The 27155-nt window shown below is 47.0% G+C and overlaps 1 protein-coding gene across 2 annotated transcripts in view; it reads right to left on the reverse strand.

Annotated features, from left to right (window-relative positions):
- Window positions 1-8653: 8653 nt before the first annotated feature.
- Window positions 8654-27155, reverse strand: part of KCNN3 (potassium calcium-activated channel subfamily N member 3) — a 150994-nt gene continuing 132492 nt past the window's right edge. For both annotated transcript variants that reach the window (XM_036273618.1, XM_036273620.1), the window contains 4 exons: window positions 23609-23719; window positions 14752-14879; window positions 13948-14017; window positions 8654-8967 (listed from right to left, as the gene is read on the reverse strand). In XM_036273618.1, coding sequence (XP_036129511.1) covers window positions 8671-8967; window positions 13948-14017; window positions 14752-14879; window positions 23609-23719 — 606 coding nt within the window. In that variant the 3' untranslated portion in view covers window positions 8654-8670. The remainder of the gene's footprint in view (window positions 8968-13947; window positions 14018-14751; window positions 14880-23608; window positions 23720-27155) is intronic.

Raw genomic sequence — 27155 nt, forward strand, 5'->3', positions numbered from 1 at the left:
GGTCGTATTGCTGTAGAAAGGCAGGGTGCAGGAGCCCTAGAAAGTGCCCGGGGGCCCCCTGCCAGTCTGCTAAGACTGGTTCCCACCTGGTTCAGGGAAGGAACTCCCCACTTGGCCTTTTGTGCTCACCACCGGAAGGAAGCAGTACTTAGAGCTAATCTAAACCCATTCTCTCGAATGTAGTCTGCCATGCATGCAAAAGGAAGGCCCCTCTGATGCTGTGTGAACAGAATCATCACTAGACTGAACAAAGTTTCTGCTGCTGCATTATGGGGACCACAAGAATGGATTAAAATGAAATGATCAAATCCCTTTAACCACTCTTATTTACGCCCTCCCGCCAAGGGAAAAGAAAGTTGCTAAAACAGAAAAATGTTTCCCAAAGGGAAAAACAGTTTCCTCTTTGGTGACCTGAGAAAGTTTACCACACTCCATTCAAAACCTTCAGGCACTTGACTTTTTTTTTTTTTTTTTTTAATGTCCTTTACCTTTTTAATAAAAAGTAAAAAACAAACAAAAAAATACATCGATGTCCTGAATAGAACCCCTCTATGTAAAGGTCTCACTAAACAGATAACATTGAACCAGACAAAAGAAATGGTACTGCGAATAGCAATATAATATATTATGAAGCGTTTATATATGTATGTATATGTTATACATGAATGTGCGGGTATATGTGTGTGCACCTATGTATGTACACATATGTAAATATTTGCCTACATACGTCACACACACACACATATATTTATACTGACCTCTTTAGATTGAAGTCCAAGGCACTTTTTACAATGAACAGGTTAAAGCCATTAACTTATAACATAACTGTTTCTGGGTACATATCAATTTATGGCGCCAATATCACAATTCACATCATTCCTTGCTCACCTCAGAGTGTTTCTGGTTGGTGTAAAGAGTAAGATAATTGGTTTAAGAAGAGACTAGGAATGTTTCTAGATGGTTAGACTATCTCCTCTTGCTGGTTTCTCCCAGGGAGGAAAGTCCCGGCTGCTGGGATGCTGGGTTCCCAAGCAAGGAACACTATTTCTGCACTATGCTGAGCAGACCTTCTGGGAGACCTGTCCTGAGGGGCCCCTGGTATTTCGATGGCCCTGCCAGCACTGACTAAAATGAAGAACCTGAAAAGGGGCTTTGAGGTGGCTCAAGGCTTTGGAGTGAGTGTTTTAAAAATTAGACCGGAGAAAGACTTACTTTTTGCACTCCACCCAAGCTGTGTGGCCTCAAGTGAAACTTTAAGGTGCATTTGTTTTTAGCCTTATGATCACACATGACCGTTACTTCATCAAATCATTCTGCGAAAGGGAGACAGGGTTTAATTTTCTGATTATTAATGATGCTGGTTACCACTGGGGTGTGGTAAGGCCAGTGCTTCTTGACGTTTAATGTGTATAGAGGTCAGCTGGGGGTCCTGTTAAAATACTGAATTTGATGAAATGGGTCCGATGTGAGGCCCGAGATCTTGCAGGACTAACAAGTTCTACTTTCAGTGGCAATGGTTACAGCTGTGTACTTGAATCACTGCCAGAGGTCTGCCTCCCCCAAATCAGAAATTTGTTCTGGTTTCCTTGATCTAGACTGAATAATAATGTTGAGGGTAAAGATCAGAATATATTCACTTTCTATAAATGTAAAACTCTTAGTCTGAGAAGCACTAAAAGGAACAGCAAAAAAGACAGTTCAGTTCTATTTAGTAGCAGAAAAATATAAAGAGACAAATCAATTACCCCTAGTACATTCATCAGTCAATTATAAAACTGAGAATAAACTAATTTTCATTACCCAGGGAGTGAGGAACTTGCTAAAAAGGTGCCCTGGAGTTCTGATGGCTTTGATGGAGCTCAGCCCAACGAGTAACCGAGAAGCAGTACAGACACGGAGAGAACGCAGTTCGATCAGAATAAAATGTGTGTACAAGTTAGGGCTCAGCTGCACAGGCAGGTTGAAGCTGGGCATTTAGATGTTCGTCCTTCAGATGATATGAATAACTTATATCATTGAGGCCCAAGCTGTGACTACATTTAAGCTCAAATAAATGGAAGTTTGAGAGGATTCCAGCCTTTTTTCCCAGGAGAAAACCTGCTGCTGTGCCCTATAAGTATATCTGTGTGGATTTTCAGAATTTGTGAAAGGAAGAGATAAGCACACTCAGTCCATTCTGCCCTGATGCTACTTGGTTTGTCCCTCTACCATGTTATCCCAAAGTGACGATAACAAGTGAGTCCTCCTTGGGGGGAGGCCCATTGCTGCCAGGAGACCTTTGTTCTATAACCAACACCTCTTGTTATCGAGTCCCTCTGTCATTCGAAGGAAGGAAGGGAGTGATTCTCTGTGTGTCTCGACTGCTATCTCGGAGAAGTGGGGCGATGGGCTTCATCAATGCTTGAGTAGAGAATTTCCCCCAATTTTGCCAAGAAAGGAAAATATCTGCATTGAACTCTTTCTCTCCTCCCAGCTAGATTAAACTGGTGGAAAAGGAAGCCTGGTTCTTTGCTGGATCTTGCTGTGCCTGTCCTGCCCCTGCCCTCATTCCCTTAGGAGCTGTGCCCCACGCTGTGGATAAACAGTAGGAAGCTCGCCCCCTCCAAGGTGCTGCCGACTCAGAAAAGCACATCTGCACACTGGGCTCACATTGGGCCCAGTGCAAGTGGAATTCCAGCCCAGCTTTTACTCTGACAGAGAGCAACTCATAACACCTAGAATTTTGAGTCTTTTGTGTCACAGAACAAAAACTCGTCCTTATGCCCAATTCTGACCCTGCCAAAGGAAAAACTGGTTGGCTGAGTCTGAGACATATAATTCATGGAACGGGGCCTTTGAATCGACTTAGAAAGAGCCTGCATTTTTATTAAACTGGCTTTGCACAGCTACTAAAGGAGTAATGGCTTTTAAAAATCTCTTCTGGAATGGCTTGATAGAATTTAGGGTAGAATTATTCTTCTAAGCTTGGAATAATGTTCTTTTGTCTCTAATAGTCAGATCTTGGAGAATTAGAATATGGCAGTTCGATAGGCTGAGGACCCTTGTTCGGGGGTGTCAGGCAATCCCTAGCAGTGATGTGTACTCAGAAACAGTCATTGGGAGTACAGGCCGACACTTGACCTGCAAAAGACTAGTTTGATACAAAATGTTAATGGAAAGTTACAATATATTTTGTAATATAGCAATATATTTCATATTTAAAATAAACTGATATGCTTTCTCCTATCATTAAAAAATAGCAAGCAGTACAGAGGCAAGATGCAAATTCATATTGAAGCTCATCTGATTCTGAATATAAACACTGTGGTTTCTGAGTTTGCCATGAAAATGTTTCCTCCATTAACATCCTGTCATTCTCTCTTGTTGTTTGCTTCTGGTCAGTGCAGAATGAGAGTCTGGGACCAAAACTGAGTTGCTGTGTCATTAAAAACTGTGTCCGATGAAGGTGGATCAGTCCTGGTTGAGATTCAGAAACTGAAATAACATGACACGGCTGGAGAATGTCATTTATTCCCTGTCCTTCTGTGAATCTGGATGTTAGCTGTTCCAATCAGATTCATATTTGATTTGTCATTGATTTTTTTTTGGCTATAAATTCAGCATCTCTTTGGGATCCTAACTTCAGGTTGATATTAAATTTTGTGCTTTTCCTCCATCGGCTTGGTTGGTCACAACGTCTCTTTTATTTGTTTCAACACATGGTCCAGGTCCAAGATTACAGCTTCCAGGATACATTTCTCAGGTGTATAAGTAAGTGTCGCAGGGCACTTGGCACCTTGGTTGGAGGTCATATGTTGAAGATTTGATAATGGTTTTGTTCAGAGGGGACTCCAGTTCATATTTGGATGCTTCCAGTAATGGTGGAAGAAAAGAAAAGATCACAGTTATTTTTTTCCCTAGTCTATATATATTTTATACCATTGCACTGAGTACTTTCTAATAAGCTTCAGTCTATTTCAGTAAAAATCTACATATTACTTGTCTAACCAGAGTTTAATGTTAATTTCTATTTGTGCAGCCTGGCGCAAGCTTTCAGGATAAAGAGCACTAACCTATATTCTATGCCAGAGGCAGACAGTTAATATGGCTATCCCTGTCACACTCCTTTCTTAGTGGTATCAACAGTCCCATTCCCAGAATGGTTAGTTTAGTGGGAGTAGAGAAGGAAGAGATACTGTCCAGAGTGTCATCCAGCTGACTGCAGGAGGGGGCTGTTCTGCGCCTACCAGAAAACCACCAGATAGCTGTCTAAGGTGCTGAAACTGAACGCAGCGGAGTTAACAGGGACAGCAAAGCGGCCACTAACGGATCCTTAATCTGCTTCTCATCAACTTCCAGGGAAGTAGAATGACTGTATAGAACTGGGGACCTGTTTTAGGATTTAACCAGGGTAGTAACCTACTGGTAGTGCAATGCTTTCATAGTGTCCCAACTATGGACTGTGATGGCAGTAACACCATTTGCTCTGGGTTGAAACACTGAGTCTTAATTTGGGGTGCACTGTTTGTTGAGATAACCCCTGAAGAGGAGACAGTTCCTGGAACTGTGTGTTCCTCCTATATTTCTCACTGTTCATCTTATTACTTAGCTGCTATATAATAATTACTTTCTGGAAACTACTGATTGTCTTCAGAGGTAATATCAAAGTGTGGACTAGACAGAATCGGACTGGCTTGTAGTTGATGACAATAGTGATTCCATGTCTTAAAATATATTGAATACTTTGTACTTAATATTAACTATTATCTTCATTTTAAGTACAGGTAAACTGAGGTATGAGGTGGTTATATTAATTGGCCAAAGATGTGGATCCAGGGTTAGAATTTTATTTATTCTGATTCTGAATTTCTAGTTTTACTCTTTTCCATGGTTACTCATTAACAAGGAAATTATTAAAAATCTAAGGGGGAAATCCTCTAATATATGAAAGGGATTATTTCTTCCATGCTGTTACTCCTCATCCTTAAATAAACAATAGCCTGCACTTGCTCGGCACTTTAGAATTACTTGCACATACATTTCCTCCACTTCCTAAGTCATGAGATTGTTACACCACTGATTCCTGCTGAGGTCAGTAGGCAGTGGTGACTCGGGCCCTTACACCTCTTGCTCATTTGGATTATATTAAGCATTTCTGGAGCTTTGAATTCATGATGTTACATGTTATGATGATGGCAAGAGCAGTCCATAGATACTTGATGACAATTTATTCATTATGATCACACATAGGCGGCCTTTGAGCCAAAGGTAATTTTTATTTGGACTTCAATCTAAAAAGAAATGAGCCCCTAGTCTGGTATGATTTACCATCTGATGCTATGTCCTGAAATTCCACTGAGATTAGTGGTCTTAAAGTATCACAGTACATCCCTGACTTTACAGTACATGAAGCTATTATATGGCTTAAGCAATGAGGGCATGGCCCTGTATTTTTAATTCAAGTGTCTAGATATTTTAGGGAACATTGGGGTAATTTAACCTATCATCAAGTTATCAGAAAGGTTCTAGTAGAGGCTCTGCCACTGGGTCAGCCTTCTAGGAGTGGACATAACTCAACCATTTCAGTATTGGAGTGAGGTTATCGTAATTCAGTTTTTACATATAGCCAGTTCTTGAGTAGATAATTAAACCTCCTCCACCATGAAACTTGAAAATAAGGAACAAGAAGGCATGGTATGAGAATCCACCTGCCCCCTTTCCCCATCTGACTGTGATGCTGAAGTGCAGTGGAATTAACCAAAATACTGAATGTAGGAGGAACACCTGGGTGAGCTACACCCTGGAAAATCGATACCTAAGTCATCAAGGGTTGATTGTACTTTCAGGAGAATAGGTAACTTCCCACATAAAGCTGAATTTCTAGTACAAAGAAGCAGCCTTCTATTTACCACTTGCAGGAACAACATGCAAATTTGATCACTTTTTGGAGGGAAAGATTAAGTATTCTTTTGTCAACAGTAAAATCCATACATAGCTATTGCACTACCAATAGGTCAAGTCACGCTCCAAATGCCCATGTGTTTCTAGCTACTGCTACTGGAAATAGCTCCAACTGCACCCTTTACTAGTACTGCTAGCTTGGTCTTCCGGGTTTAACTAAGTGTACAACATTCATGGTGTATCAAAGAAGAATTATCCACAGACTGGGATGAATCAATAATAGTCTGTGCACACTGTGGGGCAGTGGGGAGTGGCAGTGGAATTTGCATGTCATTTATTTGAAATGAAGAATAAATTGCTGTATGTGTGCACATACACACATCACAGGGTTGCAGCCAAATGGAAAGGGCAAATAGGAATTAAGAGTTGAGGTCTGTAGTTAAATGATCAGAATTGGCACACTCATCTTGACCTGTCAGTGGTCTTCACTTTGTCAAATGGAACTGATACTTCAAAGAAACTGCATGGTTATTTCATCTATTTACACATTTGTTTATCTGTCCAGCTGAACTGTCACTGACAATAGGAGCAGCATTCTTGGGACAAGAAAAAGGAGAGGGATCTCTCAGATAGTCAATAGTTAAAAGGACATGTTAAAAAAATAAAAAGCCAATAGCAAGTGTGGCATCTGTGATATGCAAAACAACCAATGAAAATGTTCAAAGGCATTATCAAAGTAAACATGAGACCATTAAAGGAACTGCAATAGCAATAAAAAGATAAAAGAAGAAGTTTAGCAACAGTGGCCTTAGTTTGCCCTGACCTGGTGGCTCAGTTGGTTGGAGCACTGTCCCATACACCAAAAAGGTTGCAGGTTTAATTCCCAGTCAGGGCACAAACCTAGGTTGTGGGTTCGACCCCTAGTCATGGCACATATGGGAGGCAACCAATTGATGCTTCGCTATCAATGTTTCTCTCTCTCTCTCTTTCCTTTCCTCTCTAAAAATCAATGAAAACATATCCTCAGGTGAGGATTTAAAAAAAAAAAAAAAGAGTGGCCTTAGTTCTAGGGTCATCTACCTTTTACTGATTGGTAAAAGACCAGGCCCAGTTCTGCAGAAGAAAGTCGTATAGCTAGACAGTGCCTTCGGAATGACAATGGTGTCCTGCACAAGTGACACCCAGCAGGGCAACTGCACACATAACACCCTTTTGTTTTACCCTAAACAGATAAAATATTCCATGCAGTATTATTCCATTCCCCACAAGCAGAGGTCAAAGACTTCAGAATGAGAAAGTAATGAATAACACGATGGCTTTCTCATCATGAAGGTTATGTTTGGTTAGGTTACAGAGCAATGAAAATGTTTTGCTTCCATGGGCCCCCTCCTCACAATGCCTGTCACTAGACTGTATCTTAATGTTTCTGCAGTCTCTTGGAGTTTGAGAGATATTATAATAGTGTTTGCACCAAGGTTAACCTGACGCAGTAGGAACAGGTTACTGACAAGTCTATGTCATCTTATTTGACCCACAAGGTTCCCTAAGGGCTCCCTTTGTTCTCGTAACATTTCATTTTGAGGTGATGTCAGGTCAGGTTCAAGGGACCACATGAGGCACTTGACCCCTTTGTTACTCCTAACATCTGGACCTGGAAACCTGTTGCTGGATAAATCTAGCTGAGCAAATCCCCAGACAATGTCTATTCACTCAGGTGTCATCGGGTCGCACCTGTCCCCTGTCCCTCACACACACACCTGGTCATGTGCTCTACAGGAACATTACTTGTTTGGAATAAGAAGAAAACTCTGCAAAGCTGCTAGTTTTGGAAGGCTGCTCATCCCTCCAGAATGCCAACAACTTTAGTTTGGCCTCTTCTCAAACCAAGCAAACCTGGTGCACATCCAGGATGTAGCAACCTGCATTATGTCCAAAGGGACCAGCATCTTCCAGGAAGCTCAGAATGTGGCCAACACCAGCAAACCGCCTGAACTGAAAGCACCCACATTCGGATTCAAACCACCTCAACACACATTTAGAGAGTGCCTACTGTGTGCAGGGTAAGGTAGCAGGTCCCTTTTCATTTGGGTCAAGTTCAAACAAGAAAAGAACCTGGGTTGGATGTGGGATGTGTGTGTGTGCGTGTGTGTGTGTGTGCACACTTGCAAACACAGGTTTATATGGGTATTGATACTGGATGGAAAATGTGGCTTTTTATTTTTCTGGGGTTCCCCCCCATCTAAATTGGGTTTTATGATTGTGTAAGGTATTTAGGGAAAGAATGACTGTTTTGGCAAGTTGTGGGCAGCTCTCTTTCCTTGTCTCCCAGCGGCTTCCTCAGACAGAAGGAAAAGAGAGAGGTGTGCCGAGGACCCCAGCGGCGAGGGGCCCATTCCCCAAGCCTGACGCCCTCTCTCCCGGAGGGACCCTTTGCTGGCGGTTCACTGTTGGCCACTTCAGTGCATTTGACTCCCACCCCCCTGTGAACACCTGAGATTGAGCGTGGATTTCTGGTCTCCACCAACTCTGCAGCAAGGGCCCTGCCAGAGGTGTTGCTTCCTGTCATCTCAGCTTCCTTCTCCCAAGTAGAGGCACCTAAACAGAGATTAGATTTCTGGTTTCAAGGCATATCCAACCAAGCACGCCGAATGAACATGAGTTAGTTAATTAGCTCGGTCTCTCTTCTCTGCGTTCCCTGGTCTCAGCGTTCCTCGATGGCAAAGTGACCAGGAGAGAGTCGGTTTGCGTCTTAAGACCTATGGGTAATGCTTCTGGAGCGGGGAGGTTTATTTAGCAACTGCTCGAACTTGTGTACGGGGTTGGGAAGGAGGTGGAGCTGACCCCGATTGGGCTGTCGGACAGCGGGGTGCGGGTGGTGCCCACCGCCACGCTGCCGCCCCGGGCCTCCAGGATGGCAGAGAGCAGCTGCTGCTGCTGCTGGCGCAGTGTGTCGGCGAGGAGCAAGGGCAGGGAATTGCAGCTGGCAGCGAGGTGCTCCAGCTTGGACTCCAGGCTCCCGATTTGCTTCTCCAGGTCTTCGCTCCGCTCGTTGAGTTCCGTGATTAAGTCATACATGACGTTCTGCATCTGTAGGAGAGGCAGAGAGACAGGGAGATGACAGGTCATCACAGACAAATCTGCAACAGGAAAAATGAAAAACTCCTCCAGATTACAACAGGAGCAACTTCCACTCCAGCCAGGCCTGACGTGGCCAGGGAGCAGCAGCGGCTCACTTTCCTGGAAGCAACGGAGGCTCGTTACAAAAGCATGCATATTAATTACACAAAGATATTAGAGAATGTGTATAATGGGAAATAATCAGCACTTTTTTCTTAAATGGAGTGTTCTTATTATACCCAACCTTTCCGTTCACATGGTGCTAGCCCGTAACGATGGAGGAGAAGGCACTGTGCTGGGGAGGGGACAAAGCAGCAGACTTATAGTCAGTAGGCCAGGGTTCGAGTACAAGTCTGCAGCTCACTCATAGTGTGCCCTCCCTCAGGCCCCTTAACTTCTCTGAACCTTGGTTTCCTTATAAAATAGGAATTAATAAAAACAACACGTAGTTATGAAGCTATTGTCCCCCTGCCCATTTTCAACACAGCAGCCAGGATGTATAATGTATAACGTAACTCACTCCTGGGCCTGGGCCTTAGTGATAGGGAGCTGAGGGGACAGCCCTGCCCTGGCCTGGTCAGTGCGGAGGTATATTGCCTCAGTCAGGGACATCCCTGAAGGGCCAGTCCACCTCCAGAGCTCCACAGGTCATTGAGGACTTTGCCAATCATATCACAGTTTAAACTTTCCCTCTGCCCTGTCCCGCTTCCCTTACTTCCGGACAGGTGCCCCCAGTAACCTGTGCTCAGTGCTATTCTCCAGTGGCCCAGGGACCCACCCAACCATCTGTGCTCCCCGCTGCATCCCATGCTTGACAGCCTGGCCTCCAACAAGCACCCTGCTCAATACCGCACCTTGTCCCACCCCTACTGCTGACCCCACCAGCCCTGCTCAGCTCTTTCTGTCTCCCGTGTCACCTTCGCATGCAGGAGAAAACCTGCTATTGCTTCAGATTATTGCTGTTGTCTGTCACCTTCCACTGGAAGAAAAGCTCCTCCAGGGTTGGGTCGTTTGCCTGTTGTGCCCACTAATGTGTCCCAGGGGCCTCAAACAGCATCTGGTACATAGTAGATGCTCAATGAACATTTTCTGATGGACAAATACACATAACGCAAGGGGGTCTGGTGCACGACTGTCACTAAAAGATGTTGGTAGAGCAAGTGAACAGATCAAGTGCTGGCACAAGTAAAAATCCCCGTCCCCGTCATCCTGTGGCCAAAGCAGCACTTTCAGTGATGGGAACAGACCTTTTCCACCACCAGCTATTTCCATATACTCCTAAGGTTTCTCAGTGTTTACCACCAGGACCTGAGTGTGAAGGAAAGCAGCCCAGGGCCCAGCCAGGGCTTGCTCAGAGCGGGTCTCACGAAGCTTCTGTGAATGGATGCAAAAGAGGTCAGGAGAGCAGGAGAGCAAAACTGGGGTTGCCTCCAGGAAACTGAAAATAAAATAGATGTAAAAGTCATAAAGTAAACTGGCCTTCAAAGTTAAGTCATAAAACCAGGTCAGAGCAGAGCTAAAAAGGGAGCTCACCCCAAGGGCACCATTTTCCTCCCCAAATCTGCTCTTTGCCAAAGCTCCGTCTCCCTGCGAGGCGGTGCCGTCCGTCAAGTTGTCCTGACCAGGAACCTGGACGTTACCCTCGTCCTCGCCCCTCACATCTCACAGTCCAAAGTCCTGCCCACTCGGCCTATAAATATCCCTCAAAGTCAACTCATTTAACAGCAACTAAACCACTTTGTTCCAACCAGAACCACCCGGCAGCCTGGGAGGCACTCAACCCAGTTCTGACTCCACGGTTTGGACTCACTCTTAGCAGGCAACATCCTTGGCTTCCCGGGTGCGTGTGTAGAGCCCTCATCTAGGTGACAGCCACATCTTTCCCACAGATTAGCATTTGATATCAGACTTGGAGCAAGGTTCATAGGCGTCTCCACACTCCCAGGTGTTCCTGCGGCTGCAATAGCGAGGGCCAGCTCGCCGGTGACTTTGTGTGCCCCCACCAGCTACCGTGGCCCTTGGGCTTTGGTCACTGCCAGTGACACCCTGATCTCATTTCATCTGAATCGGCAAATTACTTCAGAAGACGCCGAAGCCTTGGCGCCCTCGGGGCCCAGGGAGTAGGAAATAAGGTGAGAGGGAGAAAGAGGAGTAAATGAAGGTGGCAAACGTGAAAAACCAGAGAGAAGGTGGGGAAGGGAGATAGAAATGTAGCAGTACCTTCCCAGCGGCGGACAGGCCTACGAGGGACTGACTGGGGCCCTGACGGAGCTGTCCCAGAGGTGGAATGAAAGCAGGCTGCCCTCGCGAGACAAGGGTACTCCCCTGGGCGCCCTCGGGAGAAAGGGGGGCTTTGGAAGTGAAAGTGCTTCCTTCATTAATCAACATTAAAGAGCCACCCCAAGGTGCCCATTCTTCCCGGAATGCACAAAACCACAAATAGATCTGACCGCAGGGACACCCCGATGAGTTCTGGGCTGAGTCTGGGCCCCTGGGTCGCGGCCCCAGCTCTGCTGATCGCCGACGGCCTGACCTTGGGATGGTCACTCTGTGCCTTTGGATCTTGGTTTTTCTCATCTATAGTCATAATCAAAACTACCGTTTGCAAACCCTTTACAGTTGGCAAGGCATTTTCGCAGATGTCATTTCGTTTGATCACTTCAGCCTCAGACGTTAGGGATTGTTTTTACATTTCAGTTGAGGAAATTAAAGTTAGCAAATAAAGAGCTCGAGCCCTCCCAGCCCTGCCACCCTGTATTCAGTGCAATGGCCACATGACATTTCCTTCATCTAGAAGGGACCAAAGGGCAGGGCCGGAAGGCGGAGAGCTGGGAGGATGAAGCGCAGAAAGAAAAGCGAGAGAACACAGCATTATCTCCCTGTGGCGTTGCTTGGTGACAGGAGGCCAGGGGGATGCAGACCAAAGGGAAATATGCTAAGCTGCTGCCAGGACCTGTGTGACTCCCTGGGAGGAAGAGACAAAGCTCGGGTGGATGTCAGCAGTCCCCGTTTCTCCAGGTCTTACATCGCACCTGCCCGGCAGCCCTGCAGAGGTCTCCCCTTAACTCTCCCCTCTATCCCCTTTCGATCCAGGGAACTTGCTCCCAGATTATTGATGATTACTTCCCCCATCCCGTTCGCATGAGCCTCTTTCCAGTTCACTGAGGTTTATGCTTCACCCGGTGTTCTGTGCCGGGCTGTGGGCAGACCGAAGAAATGCAGGCTTGAAAGTCCCGTTTGCCTGATGGGCCCTGGAGCACTTCCTACCAGGTGAGAGGTGAGGCAGGAAGCATCACTACTTCTAGAAGAAACTTCTTGGGTTATGTGTTGGGCTATTCCTGCATCACACAGGGTGGGCCCCCGGGCCATGTTAGTCCCTCTTCCTGACCACAGCTGATAGGTCCAAAGGTGGACACGTGACTCAACCAGCCAGTCATCTCATCTCTTCTGAGAGGGTAGAACGAAGATCAACAGCCAGCCAGTTGTCTTTGCCTGGGGCTGGAACAGGGGCCTGCCTCGGTCTGCTGTGGAGGTCACAGGCATAGCAAGATGTCAGGGCCAAGGGGGTGGGGGGCTGAGAAAAAGAGAGAGAACTGAAGCCGGCACTTGAACAGAAGGAGAGAGCAGAAAAGGTGAGAGAAGATTTCCTGGTGCGAGGGCTTTCCAGGTTGGGTTCTAGTTCATTCCTTCCTGAAGTTGGACCACATGCCTGCTTTGAGGTTTTGCCTGGAACGAGACTTTGTTGTAGCTTTATAACAAATGCCTCTATTTTTAAAATGAGTCCTGGTGGTTTTCTGATATGGGACACACCCAAGACCCCAGGGGCTCCCTCCTTCCCTTCACCTGCCCCCTCCTCCAGGTTCTCAGGAGCCCTGCACTCCACCTCAGCAGCCCATCCGAAGGCACACCGGTCTGTGGCTTCTTCCCTGTACTAGCCACGCATTCCCAGGCTGGAGTCGCCTCACCCCTGGGGCTCGGGAGGACCTTTCTCTGGCTTGACCCCTTCCTGGGATAAGGTGCCAGCAAAGGGCTCAACACCTGCAGTTCTGCGATTGCCTAAGGGGGCTTCTCTAGCTCACCCAGGGAGCCATGTGCCATTATTGACATCTGCTGGAATATTCTGCCGGCCTGGCCCTGGGCTGTACACTTGATACACAATTTCTACCAGGAGTCAGTGAGGAGAAGGGCCTGGGTAAGGGGTGGGGGGAGGCCCTCTCTTCAATGGTGTCTACACTCAGCTGCACCAGCAGGACAGACTTAGGTTCCTTCACTTCAGTGATTTGCAGGAGGACAGAGTCTCTTGACAGTATTTATAGCAGTTCAGTGCCAGAAACGCAGAATGACAGTGCGATATCCTGCCCTGGGGTTCTTAAAGGAGGACTCTCATTTTTAGCATCTTTATAGTCATCATAGGATATTTGCCTCTTGAGAAGTAAAGAAATGCACCCCACCACCAATTTGGGGCCAGAAAAGCTGGGTTATAAGGATTGAAGTATGCAAGAAAACAAATGTCCAATTACAGCAGAAAGCTGGAGGGTGTTCCCAGGTGCGACCTCGGCAGCATCATGCCCATCATCACCAGGCGGTTTTCATCAGTGTGCTTCATCCTGTGCAAACTCAAGCTCATCTTAGGAGCCCTCAACGTACAGCTAATAAAGCAACACACTGAAAAGTTTTAGTAGGTCAGCTAATTAATTCCAAGCAAAGACAAACCTGAGCGATTGAACTTAAGAAACAAATACCAGGTTTTAAAAGACAAGACACATGAATAGACTGCAAGTGTTAAGAACTTGAACCTAAATTATGTTTTAACCAAGGAGGAATTGTTCTTTGCTTTCCCCATCCTGCACTCTGTAGTTCGAACACGGTCTGTCTTCATAGCCACACCCGAGCAGTCTAAATGCCAGCATCTGAGGACTCTTTAGGATGTCCTCAGATGTTGCCACTCACCTTGGATAGGTCCACCAGGGTGTTGGCTTGGTCGCTCAGCTTCCTCTGCTCCATCTTGACACTCCTCAGTCTGTGGGAAAGAGTGGTAACAGCCACAGTCTTCAAGTGCATGTTAAGGTTTAGACCTACAAGCAGATTCCTCATTCACATCAGTTCATCTGGTTTTGGAACCCAGCACGGGAACCTTGGTCATGGGTGATGACTGACCAGAATCAAGGGCTTGTCAGTTCCCCAAGAAAGCAAAGAATTATTTCCATGCCTACTTGCCTTGTATCGCTTTGGCTCCCTCGCTCCTCCCAGATCATTTTCCAGCTCCTATGCCTTTGTCTAGGCTACACCTTCCACCTTGAACGCCCTACTCTTGGCCTTTCGGGGTTTCCCCAAAACCTCCAGGTCAGAATAACTGTTTCCATCCTTTACCTTATCACTATACTTTAAAAGTATGTCTCTTATAGAAAGCACTAACCACAATTTGTTCTGCTTCAAGTTGTAATGTGTGTGTGCATGTGCGTGTGCGTGTGCGTGTGTGTGTGTGTGTGTGTGTGTGGACTGTGAGAACCCTTAGAGGCTCTCACTCTAATTTTTACCTTCCTAGCAGCCTGCCCAAAGTCTGGCAGTGGCGGGCACACCAAATGAATAAACAGACTGATCTGGGTCCCATTTACCGCCCCTAGTGCTTACTGAGTGGGAGAGAATGGATTTCTCCTATGCTTCTAAGTGTATAAGGGCTTACTGGTAGAGCTGTGGGCATCCTACCCTTCCTAATGTGGTCGTCTGATGGCCCGATCTCCCCGGCATACTCACTGGTGGATAGCTTGGAGGAACTTCCTCTGGTGTTTCCTGACTTTGGCGTGATCAATCTTCTTTAATAGCTTTGTGTGTTTATAGATGAGCCATGTTTCCCGAAGGACATTGGCTGCAGCATTCTTAATCTAAGGGAAAGTAAACAAAACACGTTGCTATCTGGTTAATATTTTGTTTCACATAAGATCTTTTTCTGTCTGCTTATATAGTCTATCTTATAAGGAAGCAATCTTGCAGTGATCTAATTCCTTAATCAAATCATGAACTCCTAGGATGAATGATTAAAATTCACCTCTTACTAACCCTGGATTGGCTGCAGTACATTGATGCCTGAAGTTCAGGGTGTTTCTTGTTCCTGCCTCGTTGTTTCAGGACTGCCTCTGACTGTTGCTGGTGCTATGTTTAGACAAGCTCATTAACAAGATCTGGGTCCTGGGGCACCTTTTGAATAGATAAATATATACCATTGCCCACGCCTGCAGAGTCCCAGTTCTGAGACTTCCATGGGACATGTTTTGCATTCAGAGAGTAAACAGATTTCCTATCAGCTGGAGATTTTTAGCCTTTGAGCAAAAGCCTTTCCCACCAAACGAAACTATAGGTGTTAACAAGTTCATCGCTTCCTTTCCCAAATGGCCAAAAAATTTACACTGCAATTTCACATGTAACTGGAGTTGGCATTAAACGGAAATAATATAAAGCAGCATCTGAAAATTGGTGAAGATATTTAGGGGTGAAAACAGAGCTGCCTCTTTCCCCAGTCCATCCCCTTCACTGTGCACGGCACCCACAAGTTTCAGAGATGACGCCGCCATCTGTGGACAGGGACACCACTGATATCACCCGGCCTGAGACGGAGCTGAGGCATATCAATGGCATCCAGATGGCTGGGAACAGTTTAGTCCAAACACAGACATCCTGAGCAATTAGTAACAAGAGCAAGAGGAAACATTTCTTATTAAGCACAAGCTAAACAGATTTTTGGTTAACCATTCCCATTTCTGTCAGCCATGCACATTGGCGCAGGCCCACAGGCCGGGGGCCTGAAGGAAGTAGGCCAGCCTAGTGGAAATCAGTTCACTAGCCAGAAAAGATTTTAATAAAACTGGAGAGTACAAGCCAGCTTCTTCAGACTGACACTAACAGATGGGACGTTGTTAGAAGACTGAGACATTCGGGAAGGCTTAGGAAACATTGTTTTGCAGGCTGATAACTTGTGTGTGTATGTTTCAAAAATTTATTGCTAAGACTGGATTACATTTTTCTTTGGTGCAGAAGTGATGTTTTTAAAAGAACAGCTAAGTCTTCTCAGAAATGTCTAAGTGACATAAATGTTGCTTTTTGTTGTTGTTGTTCAGTAAAAATCCCCTGTAAAAATGGTTTTAATGACTTCATGGCCCACCTCTGGTAATTTGTCACTTGAAAGGAAGCAGGTAGTGGTGAGCATAAGCTGGAAACAGTGAGTGTCCAGGTGAGGAGAGGGGAGGGGCCGGAGGGGTGGTCTCGGGGTTCTGTCCAGGGCCTGGAGCAGACAGCAGCCAGGAGGCACAAAGGGAACCGCTTCTCTCTGCGTCCACACACTCCTGCTGTCTTTTGTAGGGAGAGGGCACTCTGACATGTGATCTCCTCAGTCTCCCTGGGTGCGTAGCCTCCAAACAGATCCTCCCAGAAAAACAGTAGGGCAGAGCCCTGCCCCGGCGTGTAGGAAGCCCAGCAGAGCCCCAGCTCCAAGACTCCAGGTCGGAGTACGGATTAAAGGCGCTCGCTAATGGGCCTTTGACCGTCCGCTCTGTGTCTGTGTGGAACAAACATTTGCATTTGAAAAGCCTGCAAGTGTCCCAGCAGTTATTAAGCAGTTGAGGAGTAAATGCTTAATTATCTGTAAGATGGGAAAAATCAATCCTTTCTTCAAGGGTTGATAATGAAGCCCAAACAAGGCAGTGGGGAGGGTGCCGATGGTCTGAGGCTCACAGCTAACACCAGCACAGGTCTGAGCACTTCATGTGTGTGAATCAGTTCATCTGCACAACAACCCCATCGGGCAGGTACTAATATTATCCCCACTCTATAGATGAAGAAACTGAGACACAGACCAAGACCATAAAATTTGAAATGGCAAACTGAATCAAAGTGGATTTAAGTGCTATATAAACTGTAAACATAATGATATTAGTTATTATCATCTAGCCCGAACCCCTGTGTGAAAGGAAACAGCTTCAGAGAGAGGATGTGAGGGCCAGAATCACACAACTCGCTAACAGCGAAGTCCAAACAAAAGACAGGTCCAAGAAGAGCAGACGGTTTTCATGTGGGCTGAAGAAAGACCTGACTGGATTTGATCTCTACACAAACAAAATTATTTCCTGTTTTCCGGGACCAAGGAATTGGAAAGGACATTCGAAATTGCTTTAAATCATCTTGGCCTTCACTTAGCAATATGACAGAACAGGGAGTCCGTGTCCTACACTCCACCCCAGATGTAAAGTACTGAAATCACGGCGCGGCCTGGGCATCTGAGAGACGCTGTCACATCATCTTTATTCGTTTGAAAGGAGGCCCCTGCGTATTCGGGAAACTGATGTTAAATCAAGACTGGGTGCTGACTCTGAAATTAATTGCCAGTAAACAGCCTGGCACAAAGCTAAGTAGATCAATATCTGCAAGAGAAAAAGAAATAGGCTTTTAACTGCACTATACTTTCCCAGGTTGACAGTAACTGCTTCTGCGACCAGGGTCTCTCTTCAATTCACCTGGCTGATGAGCCTCATTAGGCTGGGGAGCCGTTGAGGTCATGTGCCTTTCCTATGATTCGCTGAACCCCTGATGGGGGCTTGGGCACCTTCTGAGCTCTCCTGGTGGATGGGGGCACCAGGGCCAAAAGGTGGGGTGGGGTGGGATGGGGTGGGATGGGTCAGGGCACTGGGAAAACCGGAGCAAGGCTAGACACAATCAGATGGGTTCGGGGATGGTTAGAAGAGGACCTCTGTGTGTGAAAGGCTGGCTATTCTATTCCCCAAACCCATAAGCCTATGAGTTGTTTTCTCTCTATATGTTCTCTACCAAAAAAAAATGTATGCTTTTATTCTGATGAATGCCAGAGATTGGGCTCAGTGACCTACATACTTTAGGAAGGGCTCTAAGACTAATGAGGTTGAGCAAGGAAGTCATCTAAATAAGATCTTGCAAATAGTAGCGACAGTGAACATTGACTGAGCCGGCTCTGTGCCACACATTTTGTGTTTACAGGTTTTTATTGGCCCTCAGAAAAACCTCGCAAGTGGACACAATTATTATCTTCTCCTTGGACCTGTTACTAAATCTCTCTGAGACTCAATTTTCTTCAAAAAATATTTACCACCCTGGCCAGTTTGGCTCAGCGGTTAGAGTGTCAGCCCACGGATTAGAGTCCCGGGATCGGTTCCCACTAAGGGCACATACCTTGGTTGCAGTTTGTCCCCGGCCCAGGTTGGGGTTGTGTGGGTGGCAGCCACTTGATGTGTCTCTCTCACATCAATGTTTCTCTCTCTCTCTCTTCCTCCCTCTCTCCTTTCCACTCCATCTGAAGATGAATGCAAAAAAAAAAAAAAGTCCTCGGGTGAGGATAAAAAACAAAACAAAACAAAAACATTTACCAAGCCCTGACCAAGAGGCAGACACTGTTCTAGGAAGTGAGGAGACGAAGATATACAGACCGATCACATTCAAGTCCTCGTGGAGTTTGTAATCTTGTGAAGACAGAATGCAGTATCAGGTATTAAATGCTTCCAGAGAAAAATACAACAGGGAGATATCTCGATATGATGCTAGTGCTACAGATCTGTAAAATGGGATTGTAGTGCTGATTAAATGAGAATATACTTAAACACTTGGCACAGAGCCTGGCCACAGTACTCTTCAATATATGGTAATTCTCCACCCCCCCCCCAAATAAATGTCACCTACTCTCTCTTCCCTCCTTCCTAACAAAAGAGAACATTGACTATAACACATATGCCTGTTCCTTGAGCTCTTGGCCATTGCACCCAAGTCAATGGCTTGCTCTGGCCACCTCTTTGCACGGTGACCTGCCACTCAGTGTTACAGAGGGGCCAGTGGTTACAGGAGGAGCACGAGGCAGTGTGAGAGAGGCGCCCTTGTTGGACCCCTGCCCCCCATGTCTCCAGAAGCAACAGGGAGACCTGGGAGAGTAATCCCAGGAGTCCCATGGAAGACATCGCTGGCATGTCCACTCGGCTGCCAGGAACCCTGCCCAGGGAAAGGGTGTCCACGGGGAGGTTGGAGAGGGGAGAAGGGAGGAGGGAAGGTCAGGCTGCAGATTAAGTGTGACTTTAAGGAATTACACAAGCTGCTTTAGAGGAACTGAAGGCTGATGAACATCACAATCCGAGAACCTAAAGCCAGCTCCATCTTCAGACACCTGACCGGAGGTGTCCATTGGACCAGGGTGGGGAACAAGGGTGCGCATCTTCCACCTCTACCAGCCCCTCTCCCCTTACCCTCAGCCACACTGACTTTCTGCAGCTGCCACGTCTTTTGTCTCCCTCCTTCTTCGCTCTCTCCTTCCTCCCCGTCCTGCTCCACCCTCCCTTCTTAGGCTTTCCTGCCCCCTTCACCTGGAGCCATCCCTGAACTGGGGCGCCACCCCCAGGCCTGGCAGGACATTTGGGCAGGGAGCAAGAAGAGAGGTATTTCTGTGGTTCAGAACTGGAGTTTGAAGCTCTTTCCCCCCAGCAGTATGGCAATGATGGTGCTGGTTTCTGTAATGCTAGTCATGTGATGCTCAGTGAGTTTGGAGGTAAACTGGCTTTTCTCTCGAGCAGGCCGGAACCCTAGCCTCCATGCTGAGCTTCAAGGGACTGACTGCTCTGGAAAATCCACTGGGTGATGGCTGGAGAGTGGTCGGCAGGCCTGGGAACAAACTAGCCTGGCTAGGACCCAGCTGCTGTGCACCGCTGGGCCCCCCTCGCCCATCACCGGGCCGAGGGGCACATTCCTAAGGATCCTCTCAGCTCAAAAGCTCAGTTTCTATGACTACTGTCCCAACCTGTATGGGACAAAACCCTTGTGGGTAATGAAATGTATAATCCCCTTCTGGGGAGAATTAGCATTCCTGATGACTGCTCAATCAATCACCTGATACATTTTAAAGAGATTATGACCTGTTCTGGGGATCCACTCTTGGGACCAACCAGTTGTCAGCCATGAATCTAGTGTCCTTTAACCAGACTTTCTGTACCTGGTACAACAATGACTACTTGTCTTTTCCTATAAAATATCTTACTATGAATAAATCTTTGAATTAGTCTGCTGGGAAAAAAAATGTTCTGCTTTTTGCGCAGGATTGTGATAAAACTTTGACATATGCTCATAATTCTAAGTTTTCTTCTGCACTGTTCAGTAGGGATGGAGGGATTATTACAGGTTTCTGAGCAGGGTGCTGATAGATTCAGAGCTAAGTCTCAGAGTCTAAGGAGACGCACACGGAGGCAAAGTGGAGGATGATGGGGTAAGGGAGGACCATGGGCAGAAGGGCTAGCAAGCAGCTATGACGGTACAAACTGCGCTGATGGTGGCTTTAGGTGGGCAGAGGGCCCTGAGGGACCAGCGCGTGAGCAGCCATGGCCACGGCGAGGTCAATTCAGGCTCAGACACTGCTCGTACCCCGGTGGGTCCAGATGGTGCTAAGTTTTCAGGCATGAAGACAGTGAAGTCATTAGCTGACCATGAAGTTGGGAGAGGAACTAATTTAGAGAAGATTTAGGTTTGGTTTGGGTTTGGGTTCATGGGAAAATGTACTTGGATGAAGTATTTGGGGCAAGAACCCCTTGTGGCCAGGACAGAGACACAGTCCTCAGCCAGTGGCACACCCGGGGTGCTGTGTGTAGGTCAGATGTGAGGAGAAGGCATAGCAAACAGAACATCTGTCCACAGTGACTCTGAAGCCCAGTGTGGCCCTGGGCAGCCTATCTTGCCTTTAGAAAAGAGAGGTGCTTTCTCAGGGCAGGCAGTAAAGGTGAGGACTGGGACCATCTCTCACTCATCTCGATGTCCCCAGAGCATTAACTGTGGCATCCAGCAGGTGACCCTGTGATGGATGTGTTTAGTTACACAGAACAGAGAGACGGGGCCATGTAGCATCGAGTGGGAGAAAAACGGGGACCTAGTGTCTTCTTTACAGTCTCTCTGTGTGTCATTTACATACATATTATCTAATGGCCTAGAGGTTAGCAATAAATTATAATTATAGAATAACAATGGCAGTAACACAGCAAAGTCAGCGTGAGAAGGTCCGATGGCCTTACACACAGACACAATGCTGCCATCAGGGTTGACAAGTTACACAAGCAAAAGAAGAAAAGCCACGGGATTCAGGAAAACCAGAAACTGAGCTCTTACCCTGTGCTACCCCCACCCCACCCCCGATAAATACATAAAAATCGTGTCTCTGATTAATAGGTACAGTTCCTCGTGGGTGTTTGAAAAATGAAGGTTGCATGTGTTTGTGGAGATTGCTTTGAACTGTGAAATTGAGCTGCCTACCCCTGAGAGGTCTGGAATCATGTTACAACTGGTTCCTCCCACAACTGGATCTTTCTCTGAGATCTTATGAATAGACTGAGCCAAACATCACTTTGACCCGTGAGCCACTGCCGCTGGACACGCTGGGCCATTTGGAGAGGGCAGAGGATAGACCGGGCATGCCCCGGGGAAGGAAGGGGGGCTTCTCTGAGCAGGCCAAGCTCGCAGCCAGCTCCCCACAGTCCAGGTTGTCACTTTGGGAGTCCCAGTCCCTCCAGCTTTGAAATCCTCTCTGCCAGACCATCCCTTGTGTGTTGTTTGGTTCTCTGGGAAAGAAATACTGGACATTAAAGGGACATTTCAACAGATTATGTGTTCTGAGAAAAGTGAGATATTATTCGATTAAAATGATGCCTTGCACTCATGAATGAGCAATAAATATCTGTTGATTTGATTCTCAGTCCTACTTTCCAAGGAGTAAGTGGACTGCCCAGAGGAGGATTTTGGAGAATTATTTCTGAAAGATTAGAATTAGCAACCACAATCTCATCTCCTTTGCAACCGGATTGCAGAAATTGTTTATTTTCCTGTCATGTGAGAGAGCTGGTTTTCCCCGGTTTTATTTTCCTCTGGAGTCTGATTTACAGAGTGAAAAATGGAGAGGGCAAAGGAATAACATGAAATACATAGTATATCCTTGGTTTCAAAAAGCAAACAGAACAGAGAGACTGTCTGTGACTGCTCTAAGGAAACAGCCTCTTTTGCCTTCGGTCCTGCACTAAACGTTTCAGGGAAGGAGATGCAAGTCTATTTGCATCCAGGTGTTCCCATCACTCTTGCAATTGGCTCAGTACTAGACAAAACTTCTGCATGGGTGTGATGGGCTGGAGGAGTGCAGCCAGGTTACAGGCTGTGGTGAGACCCGGCTGGCCTACCCATGGGCACAGTCCTGCCATCTGGATGTCACAAGTTCTGTCTTCTATTGTACAAGGGACAGCTCCGGTCCACTACATACCACCTGCAGTAAGCCCTCACTTGACATGATAGACAGGTTCTTGGGAATGTGACGAAATAACATGCAACAAAGCCAATGTCACCTTCGGCTGACATACACAAGAATTAAGTTCCTACGGCATTTCATCCGTGTTATAACAAAACACCGTTGTTCGAGGACCTGCTATACACCATCTGTATGTCAACAGCATAAAAATATGTGCCTGTGCCCGTTTCGATTAACATCTGTGGAGGCTCGTAGAAAATCCGATGGGTGTAATCAAAGACCAAACAGCCGTGCACCGTAAATAATCCTGCGGAGACACTGGAGGGCCTTGGCTGCCGGCACGCTCCCGCCTTCCCAGGGGCTCGCTCGCTCTCTGCCCTTCTCCCTTCCTGCCTCTGTCTCTGTTTCTAACACATTTGTACTGTGCTGCAACATCGATCATGGAATCTTTTCTCTAGCTTTCAAAAACGCAAATCAAAATGTGGTCACTTATGGGCCTTCTAACCCACTTTCGTCCTAAACGAGAAGCGCTTGCCGGGGCGGCCACGGCCCCAGCACTGGGTTTGGATTCTCGCTCATCTCAGAAAGAGGAGGTTTTGCAGGGAATCTTACCACTGACCCTGGTTCAGCTGGCAGCACCAATGAATGTTCCGTAAGAGCTGTCATCAAACAAGCAGCTCCTGCCTGCTTGTTTCTGTCTCCTCTAAATGGACCTTTTCTTCCCTGACAATTCAAAGGGGTGTCAGATTCTCCGCAGCGAAATGCTCTCCCCGTTCCTGCATGTTTTCAGTTTTCATCCTTCGAGACCACTTTCATAAGGGTACAGATGAGAAACATTAGCCAGAAAACCCAGAAGGGGAACACTGGGTAACGACGTTGTTTGGGGATGCGAGCTCTACAGCAGCGAGCGTCTTCAATGACTTTTTTAGGGGACCGGATTCAGGTGCAGTTCCAATATCATTTTTAAGACTCTCTACTGCCCTTCCTAATGAGAATCATGAAAATGTTGGAGCATAAACAAAACCGTTGCTTCATGCTGGGTGATTTATTCAATTACCATTAGGCGAGGGAGCGAGCCACACCACTGTATGCTTTAGATTTAATGATGAGGGAAATGGTTTGGTTGCCTAAACCACGCGTGGTCATTTAGTAGAAGACAGAACTTGGAATGAGGAGGTACTCGCCCATTTTGTGGAGGCTGTTTGCAGGTGTCTGGGGCTCCCTCAGCCCCCCACAGCAAGGTGTGGCCCTAATCCACACCACATGACTACTTCCTTTCTGATTGGCTTCCCCGTTGGTCTCAAGTCCCCCGTTAAGATAGGAACAGTGGTGTTTTACCCGTTTGGTGAGCTGCGTGTCCATCATGAAGTTGTGAACATGCTTCTCCGCTTTGGTGAGTTCCAGCTTTCGGGCCACCACGGCCACCACAAGGGCAGTGCAGCCTGCACCCTGTCGGGGGACAGCAAGAGGACCAGGGGAGAGAGCACATCATTAAGAGACAAGGTTCAGGCAGAAGACTCAACGTGCCCGTGACCACGGTGGGGTTTCTGGGAGTGGAGGAGGGACTTGAGCTCTCTGGATGGTTAAAGCCACAAAACCTGCTGGGGCCCTGCCTTCTGTACCCACAAAAAGCTCTGCAACACTCTTGGATTAACTGCAAAGCTGACCTCTGGGAGACTGAGTCTCCGTAGAACTTGCCATTTCGTAATGCAGCAGGACACCGAAGGTGGCTGAAGCTTTGGGGAATTTAAAACCACGTGCAGTCACCTGGTCACCACCAGGCTGTGCAGGGATGCAGAGGGTCTGGCACACACAGGCCCCTCTCCCTCGTGTGTCCCCATCCCCCTGCCAGCTCCAGACCAGGGGCCCAGGGGGAACGAAGGCCACACAGACACTGCAGTGTGAGCGGAGCACCTTCTGGTGATGAAGACTTTTCCTGAAAATAATCTAATGAAAAGGCAACGCATTTCCCCCCAGATCGCTTCCCAGGGGAACACTAGTTGGCATGAGTCTGTTCACTGGACTGCTTGCTCCTCAGTTGGGTCTTTTTACCTGCAGGTCTAGGCTGTGACTCAGCATAAGGAAGTGATTCTTGCTTTCACCAGGAGGCTTATGAATACACCATCATGCAGAGATTTTTTTAAAGATGACAACAATCTTGCCTCAAACCAGGATTTTCAGGGAACCCACAGGGGGCCCTCAGTATTTCCCAGAGCAGCGCTCCTATTCTGCCTGGGCAGGCCTATTCCAGGGGGTATAAGGGAGGGTGAATAAAAGAAGCAGGTTTCCCCAGGACTCACGCTCTCTCTCCTGACCCTCTGGGTGTGTGCTCGACTGTCTGAGAAATGCGCTCAAAAAGGAAAGCGGCTCATTCTAACACTCTTCTGATGGGTTTTCAAGTCCCCTCCGCTGTGCTTCTCGGTTAGCCTGTGAGCACTGGGGAAAGTGAGAGATTCACCCCTCCCCTGATTCTTCTGCCAGCAGCAAAACTCTGCCCTTGCCTGGTTCTTAGAAGACAGCACACTCTCCTCAGGGGCCGGCACCTTCTCCCTGCACACTGTGCCCGGACCGCCCTGACCTCCACTCACGGGAAGAGACGATAAGCTCAGCAACAGTCTAATCCTCAGTTGCAACAATAACTAGAGTTGCCACAAAGCCTCATTTGCAGTTAAGGTTCCAGGATTGGAGGACTCAATCAATCACATTTTTAGCCCATCAGGTCTAACAGAATGTGATAGAAATGGTAAAGAATGTTCTCAAAGGTACATTATCTGTACCAGAGTTGGGAGGAATGGATATGGGTAGATCGGTGCCCTGCTGTTTCCTTTACAATCTTTTTTTTCCTCTTCCACAGGTTGACAAAGGCTAGTCTGTGGAAGGTTTTGGCATGGCTGAGGTTGGCAACACATTTCCTTAGCTTTTCACAAGGGTTCCCATGAAAACAATCTCATGTATCTTGGTACATTTGGTCATTTGGTCAGCCACCCATTTCTTTTCCTTTTTTTTTTGGCTACCTTTTTCTAGCACAACAAACTGAACCTTCCTTTTCTGACCTCAATTTCCTCTCTTGTTCAGGGACGGCCGGGTTTTCTTGGCATCTGTGACTTGCAAGAGACTCTGTGCCCAATTTTCAAAGGATATGTATGGGCAGTTGGACAGCCTAGTCTGTAGCTGTAATCAATTCAGCCAGGCCTCCAAAAGCAAAAAATAGCATAAAAGAAGCTGTCCTAGAGGGCAGGCAGGTGTGTGCTCCATTCTGCTCAACCAGATCAAGTATAATCACTCTGCTTTATATGGAGTTCCAAAGGTACTTTGGGCTGCCCAGAGAGGGATATATCAGAGTGGTAAAAATGGAACATCGGGTGGAGAGGGTTCTCCCCAGGCTCCATTCCTCCTCATCTCCTGGATCCAGGCAAAACTCTATTTAAATCACCCCTGAAAGCTGGGAATGGAACAAGCCTGAAAAAGGAGTTGCCCTGCTCATCATGCCACTTAGTGAATTTCATCAAAACAATCTCTCATCCACCTTCCTGAATTTCCAGGGTCAGGACGGAGTGCTCCGTGGTCTTGCCACAGCTCACAGTAGAGCAGTTTGAATGTAAGAGGCTTCCAGTGTATGTGATTAGGATACATTTCTGCATGGAGGCAAAAGGGTGGACTAGATGGCGTTTGTCAGTTTCTTTCTACTTAAAGATGTCAAGACTTCCCTGTGGACATCTTTCTGGAGGATGCTGGGCTCTTAACCCCTAATTCTAACTTGAATAGACAGCAGTGCATATTCCAAATTTTATTTTTCTTTTAGAAAATCCTATCATCTGGATGTAATTAGGGAAGTTGCCAATAAGGAAGCCTAACTTGGTCATTTCCATTAAGAAGCAACCTTGTGAAGCTGGGGTCAGACATCTGCATGGACAGGGTGCTGAAATCCAGACTGGGGTTCTCTCCAGAGTGTGTGTGTGTGTGTGCGTGCGTGTGCATATGTGTGTGTGTGTGTGTGTGTGTGTGTGTCAGAGAGAGGGAAGGAGAGGGGGAGGAGAGGGAAGGGAAGGGAAGAGAGGGGATGCAGAGAAAGAGAGAGAGAGAGAGAGAGACAGAGAGAGAGAGAGAGAGAGAGCGAGCACTGGAGTGGAGACAGAGATGGGAAACAAATTGTCCCAACAGCATGGGACAGAACAGGGAAAGAGGAGAGGAAGAAGCAGAAACATAAGCAAAGAGGATGAGCCAATGGGATTGAGAAAGGAAGGCAGAAAAGCAAGGAGCCTAAGACTTGATCATGGTCAACTATGGCTCTTTAGAGGAAGTAAAGGAAGTGTTATGGGACCCCCTTCCCTCCTGTTGTGCTCGCCTCTAGGTGGTGTAATGATCAACTATGTTCCTTTTGGGACCACGATCCTTTTTACTTACAGTGTATGGGTCTGATGTTCCCACGGTGGCAGCCTGGGCATACTTGTGGGATGTGGGTTGGTTTTAAGAGACAAACTGCTGAGGACTTGGCTGATTTTGGGGTGTGAGAGTGTGTGCTGTCCTGGAGTGGAATCTTAGAAATGGCTGGTGGACAGCGGGGGCATGTGAGGGGAGGATGGACTGGGGCAAACAGGAAAGGGTCAGCAGCTGCTGGTATAACTTCCATGGGGTCAGACTGTGGAGATAATCCATGACTCAGACTTTTGCCTTCAGAGGTGCCAAGCCCTGAATCACAGTTGACACCAGCTAGATTCCCTGGGTCTTCGCTGTCCGACTCCTATTTCCACGGGAGGGTGGTAGGAGGAGGTAGGTCCACCTCTAATGAGGTCAGACTGTCCGAGGTACATGGTGAGCAGGAGCACAGGGGTGAGCAGAGAGAGTAGCTGGCATGGGGTGAACATGCCTAACTTATCTCTAGATT

Source organism: Molossus molossus, unplaced genomic scaffold (genome assembly GCF_014108415.1).
Source record: "Molossus molossus isolate mMolMol1 unplaced genomic scaffold, mMolMol1.p scaffold_m16_p_20, whole genome shotgun sequence".
Classification (NCBI taxonomy): domain Eukaryota; kingdom Metazoa; phylum Chordata; class Mammalia; order Chiroptera; family Molossidae; genus Molossus; species Molossus molossus.